The 5,925-nt window shown below is 31.7% G+C and overlaps 1 protein-coding gene across 2 annotated transcripts; it reads right to left on the reverse strand.

Annotated features, from left to right (window-relative positions):
- Positions 1 to 320: 320 nt before the first annotated feature.
- On the reverse strand, positions 321 to 5,435 carry LOC127132786 (kinase-interacting family protein). Of its 2 annotated transcripts, XM_051061695.1 has the most exons (3): positions 5,223 to 5,435; positions 4,176 to 4,347; positions 321 to 1,782 (listed from the first exon to the last, which is right to left on the reverse strand). In XM_051061695.1, exons 2-3 carry the CDS (start codon positions 4,321 to 4,323, stop codon positions 809 to 811), a joined length of 1,122 nt encoding a protein of 373 aa, XP_050917652.1. In that variant the 5' UTR covers positions 4,324 to 4,347; positions 5,223 to 5,435; the 3' UTR covers positions 321 to 808. The 2 variants fall into 2 exon arrangements, with proteins under 2 accessions (XP_050917652.1, XP_050917653.1); XM_051061696.1 differs by lacking the exons at positions 4,176 to 4,347; positions 5,223 to 5,435 and adding an exon at positions 1,915 to 2,180.
- Between the last annotated feature and the right edge of the window lie 490 nt (positions 5,436 to 5,925).

Raw genomic sequence — 5,925 nt, forward strand, 5'->3', positions numbered from 1 at the left:
AAGTGAGAAAAACACACTCTTGTGTTTTTTTTGAAGAGGAGGATGTGTTGTTTTGCTCTTACTCTTGTGTTTTTTTTGAAGAGGAGGATGTGTTGTTTTGCTCTTACTCTTTTTCTTTTTCTAATATGATGCATCATTCTTGCGGTTTCCGGATTCTTTGTTGGTTAGGCTCCAAGACTTAACTTCGTCAATTTTCTAATTTTTGTTAATTGAAGAGTGTGTTTAATAATAATTATTGGTTTGAAATTGTAAGCAAGTTGGAATATATAACTATACAAGAAAAAAAATGCAAGAAACATGAAAATATGAAAAGCCACAAGTAAAAATTGAAGGATGCATCACATACTATTTGTTAAGCAAGTCCTTTAACAAGAACAAAACCAGAATTAGACCATCAGCTATAATCCTAGAGGCAAAAGTATTGACTCTATAGCTTGATGTAAACTAATCTACAATTAGATTTCACCACAAGACTTGACTAAACTTCATATTGAAATATACACCATAGCTAACTAAAGTTCATATTGAAATATACACCATAGCTAACTTCGTGTATGATCGGTTGCACGGCGCGTCTGTCCAAACAGAAGCCTGGTTTTGTAGCTTCAATGACATCCCCGCGGAAGCAAACCCGAGTTTGGAGCCGCCTCTAACGCAAAATCAAACACATGCTATGGTAACCTACTACTATTACCAACATCAAAAGCCAAAAAGTATACATACCAACCAAAAAAAACTAGAGATATGAGTTGTGTTCATTCGCAACCCTAACAATGCAATCAGTTACATCTGGACCGTCGAACCAAGATCAAGAACAAGCTGGACTTGTACCACACAACAACAAGTCCATGTTCTTGAGCTTTTTCCACAAACTATGTCCTTTCTTTCCATCTAAATTCTTCCTAGAAGACTTTCCTTCTTCTTTCCACTTAAACCTTCTAGGTTTCTCCATTTGAACATGAACTTCCAAAGCTATTCCTTCACCACCATTCTTCCCTTTGTTTCCATTTTCTTGATTCTCTCTTCTCAAAAGCCTCTCATAATACTCCTTGTTCCTTTTCTCCAAACCATGAACCTGTCCTTGAAGATCTTCAATTTTCCTATGCAAAAGATAAACTCTATGATCCTCCCTCATCTTCAACACACACTTGGCTAACTCCCCGGCTTTCCGTTTGATAAAAACTGACTCGGAGGCAAGCTCCTTGTTCTCTTCAACCAAAGTATTAACCCTATAGCTCAAACCAGCATTCTCATTCAACAAAACAACTCTCTCAGATTCCAACACCTCAAGCAAACTCTTCTGTAACTCACTTTTCCTCGAAGACTCGCAATACCTCCTCTCCATGGCATTAACCTCGTGCAACAGAAAATCACACTCAACATTCTTCATCACAAGCTCGGCTACAACCGCATCAACGTCGAACATAGTTGTTCCCCTCTTAGGAAGACTCGTCAAAGGTAATGTTTGCTGATAAGAAATCGAACTTTCCATATCCGAATCAACTTGACTCACACCACTAATAACTTCTTCCTCTTCTTGATCATAGAAACCTTCTTCCAAAGTCGAAACTTGAGAAGAGTGTCGGCTATGATGCTTATGTTTCGCAAGTGTTTGTATATAACGATCGGATAAAGTCATATAGCCATTGTACAAATCATGAAGAAGTGACAGTAGTTGAGGTCTCTTCTGGTAGTAAGTTTCAGCTCTTTCTGCAAAAGTGTCACCTTCTTCTTCATCTTCACATGTTCCTATTGCCAACATTTTCACCCTCTCTTCCAAATCTACCATCACAAAAAAAACAAGTAGAAATTTCAATTAGTATTGTAAAACAAAAATACAACACATTTCAAAAACATTAAAAGAACACAACTTTAAATAATAAAACACACAAAAAAAGACCCTTTTCTTCATACCTGATTGACTCAATTCCATAGCTTCAAAACCATGAATAAAAATCACAACTTTTTAATAAAAGTACCAATGAGAACACCAAAAGGAGTTTAATATAGATCAGATCTCAAAAGGGTTGATGTCAAATTTGAGCTTAAGAAAGTGACAAGTCACCAAACAATGACACAAAAAAAGGGAACAAAGACAAAACCAATAAATAATTCTAGTAGTACAAACAAGATAAAATGTTTAATAACAAAGTACTAATAATTTGAAAATTGAAAATTGAAAATGAAAATTGAAGGTAGTATAGTTAGGCTTAGGCATAAGGGTATGGTCCTATAAAGTCCTACTATAATTAAATTTGTCTCTAGTTTTGAATCCAAATGTCAGCATCATGTACTACACCTGATAAACAAGTGCCAGCTGTGAAAAAAAAGAAAAGGTCTTAATCTCTATACAAACTTTTCATTTTTTAAGAAAAATTCCAATGGAGTTTAAGATAATAAAGTGCACAGTACACGAGGCTAAAATGGGAAGTGTGTAATTCTAACGGTTACATAAAGAACAAAATGTTCAAATTTTGAAAAACACAACTTGGTTTATGTAAAAAGTTATGGCTAAGGCTAAAGAAAGGAACAAAAGGTTACGTGAGAAAGTGACAATGGATTGCATGAGGCAGAACAATGACAATGGAGATGGAATCTGGTTGAAATCAAATTGGAGATTTGAAAAAAAGATAGACACATCATAGATTCTAAAGGGTAGACCTGTCAACAACTAAATATGAAAAAGATTCTTTGAATGCAATTTCAAAATGAATTTATTAAACCTACGTAAAAACTGACACCTCATAAAAAAGATATCTTCAAATCAGTATCGAACACCTGCACCAACAATTATGATTATGTTCGTATTCGAAACATCGAACCTTCTTAGTATTAAACTTTAATAATATACTAATAGTTATAGTTATGAAAAATACATTTAAAACCAATAAATTCAAAGATTATAAGGGGCTAAAAAGACATTTTAGTTGGCACGTGTAGAGAAAAGCAAGTGGCTAAGTGGTGTGAAGTGACAACATACTATAACATGGTAAATAAATATGTACGGTATTGGTGTTTCCGAAGAAAACTTGACGTTTGTTTGACAGTTGATAGGGACATTTCTGTATCATATGGAGTACAATACTATTTTTTATTTTTATTATTTCTTCTTCATCACTTCTTTCCATCATCATTGATACAAAAAATATAACACACCAGATGCATGTGACTCTATTTAATTCAGATTCTTCAACTTCATTTCTCGTGTTTCTATTCATGCTACTACAATTTTCTTTTTCCATTAAATGCAAAACTCTTCAAAAAATTTATTCAACACTAATAATTAATTTTAATAGAGTTAGATTTTGATGATTGCCCTCACTTATTAGTAACATTTATGCTGTTACGTATTGTATAATATTATTTGGTGTGAGATTCATAAAACACCCTTTCACACCTAGCAAAGTTGGACTTGGCTCATTGATATAAATTAGGAAGGTCTGATAGAAAAAATCTAATAGTATGTGGTCAAACGGATCTTGATCTTGATCTTGATCTGGGCTATGATCTTATGTTGAGACCAAGAAAGAGAGAAATAAAATAAGAGATATTTAATTGTTTTGTATTGATTCAACGAATAAAATGTTTAATGCAATGAAAAAATCATACCCTATATATAACTTTATATAGAAATTATGAAGTAACAAATTTTAACTAACTTCTAACTAAATTAACTACCTAATAAGTAGGGGTTGCAAACAGACATGACCACCACGTTTAACCTTTGTCCCTCAAAAACGGGACGGGACATACATAATTAAGTGTACAAGCCTAAAACGCCTAAAACCTTGTCCTGCCCTACAATAAAATGAAGGTGGGGGGCGGCCATACTTGCTTTACACGCCTAAAGGCTAAAAATTATAAAAACTATTCTTAACATCTGTGTCCACGAAATAACGGGGCGGAGTAGACATATAAAAGGGTGTAATCTAAAACCTTAACTCGCCCCGATAAAACGCATGTAAATCGGACCAATTTTGTTACCCCTATTATTTATAACCAAATATAACAAGTACTAACATAAGTAAGTCTAACAAAACTATTCAATTAGTGGAGAAAAAAATTGAACTTTTCAAACATCTTTACCACCTCACATAACCAAACTTCAAATTCAAACAAAAATTTCATCATTAAGCAATTAATAAAAAGTACGGTAGGGGTAATTCAATACACACCAGAAATGCTGGTGAGTAGCCAGGAGGGCATGTTATTGGTGGTGTTACTCTTGTCCTTAAACCCTTTCAGAGATGAAGAAAACAACTGAGAATTTGAAACCACTTTCTCTTTGTTCATATGTCCCATAGTATTGGGTCCCCTTACCATTAATATTCTTGCCTATAGGTCCCTCTACACAATACAACAAAATATCAGAAGAAATCAGCAACAACTCAATCTTTGAATGGAAATAACAAAAAGGACATTTTGCCAGAAATAATAGAGTCCTTTGCATTTAAGAAGAATGGAACATGTAGTACAAAAAAAAAAAAATAACACAACCCAACATTAAATTAACAAAAAAAAACACAACAATGTTAAAATTGATTTTGGACTTAAACATATTCAACTTAATTCTAACTAAAATCAATTTTTGTCACAAAATAATCCTACACCTTAACATGTTCATACAGCACAGATCTCAAAATAATCCTACACATTCACATTGTTTGAAAAATGAAAACTTGTTGCATTGTGAACATTCAGAATATAGCCTTAAAAAAACCTAATCCCAATGCATTTTAAACCTAATTTTTCTAAAACCCAGAGAGAAAAATTCCCTTTTTAATTTCACTCTCATGTGAATCCTCAACATAGAATAATAATAATAAAAAAATAAAAATAAAAAAAATAAAAAATAAACTACCAATCTTAAACCTCAAAAATTTAACAGAACAACAATGATCAAAACAGAGTACTAAAAAAGAAAAAAGAGAAAAAGGTGAAAACTTTTTGTTATTAATAAATCAAATTTGAAATTCAAGACAAACCCATTAAGGATCAGAAACAGTATAAAATAATACAACAACAAAAAATATAACATTATACTGAATAGCTTGTATCAATGATGCTTACTCACAATCACAAAAAAAAAAAAAAAAAAACTCTGTTTTTCTCAGTAACAATAACCATAAAAACTGATTTTTTTTTTTTTTAATATCAGAAGAATACAATAATGGTGTTAAAGAGTAGAATAATGAGAGGATAGAAGGAGAAATAAAACGCACCGTTTAGTGAGAAGATGAGTTTGATAGTGAGGTGAAACAGGGGAAGATATATGATGGTGATTTGAAAGAAGAAAGAGTTAGTACGTTATATGTGAGAGAGAGATTGAAGAAAAAGAAAGGAAGTTGATAGGGCCCTATGTAGCTAGAGAGAGAAAGAGAGGAGAGAGAAAGTAGGTAATTTTTGTTGAGTATTGCAGCAGTAGTGTGTACTAGGGTCTGTGATGTTACACAGCAGTGAGTAATAAGTCAAAAAGAAAGCACCTAATATGCGGAATAAGGATACTGTCACACGGTAACTATATTATTTTATTTATTTTGTCTTGAAGTAAAATTAATTTTATTAAGTTAATTAATTTTAAATTTATTTTATTAATGTAGTATATGGTATTTGCAAGTAATATTTGACTTTTTCTTTTTAGAGAATTTCTGAAAAAAACAATTTAAACCGTTTTTGATGGATAGGTATAATATTTGAATTGAAGACCGTTTGTGTGTTTTGTCATTATATACGCACGTTAAAAAATAAATTTAAATTTACTATGTATTAAAATTAGTTTAGGAATAATAGTATATATTTAACATCAATTATCATATGAAATGAATGATTATCATTATAGTATAAGTTGCTTTTTTTATTCAAAGTACAATTAACAAAAGTCTTTTATTGGTTTTTTTAAATAATCAATTATTTCAAAAATAATTT

The sequence above is a fragment of the Lathyrus oleraceus genome, chromosome 1, assembly GCF_024323335.1.
Source record: "Lathyrus oleraceus cultivar Zhongwan6 chromosome 1, CAAS_Psat_ZW6_1.0, whole genome shotgun sequence".
Classification (NCBI taxonomy): Eukaryota; Viridiplantae; Streptophyta; class Magnoliopsida; order Fabales; family Fabaceae; genus Lathyrus; species Lathyrus oleraceus.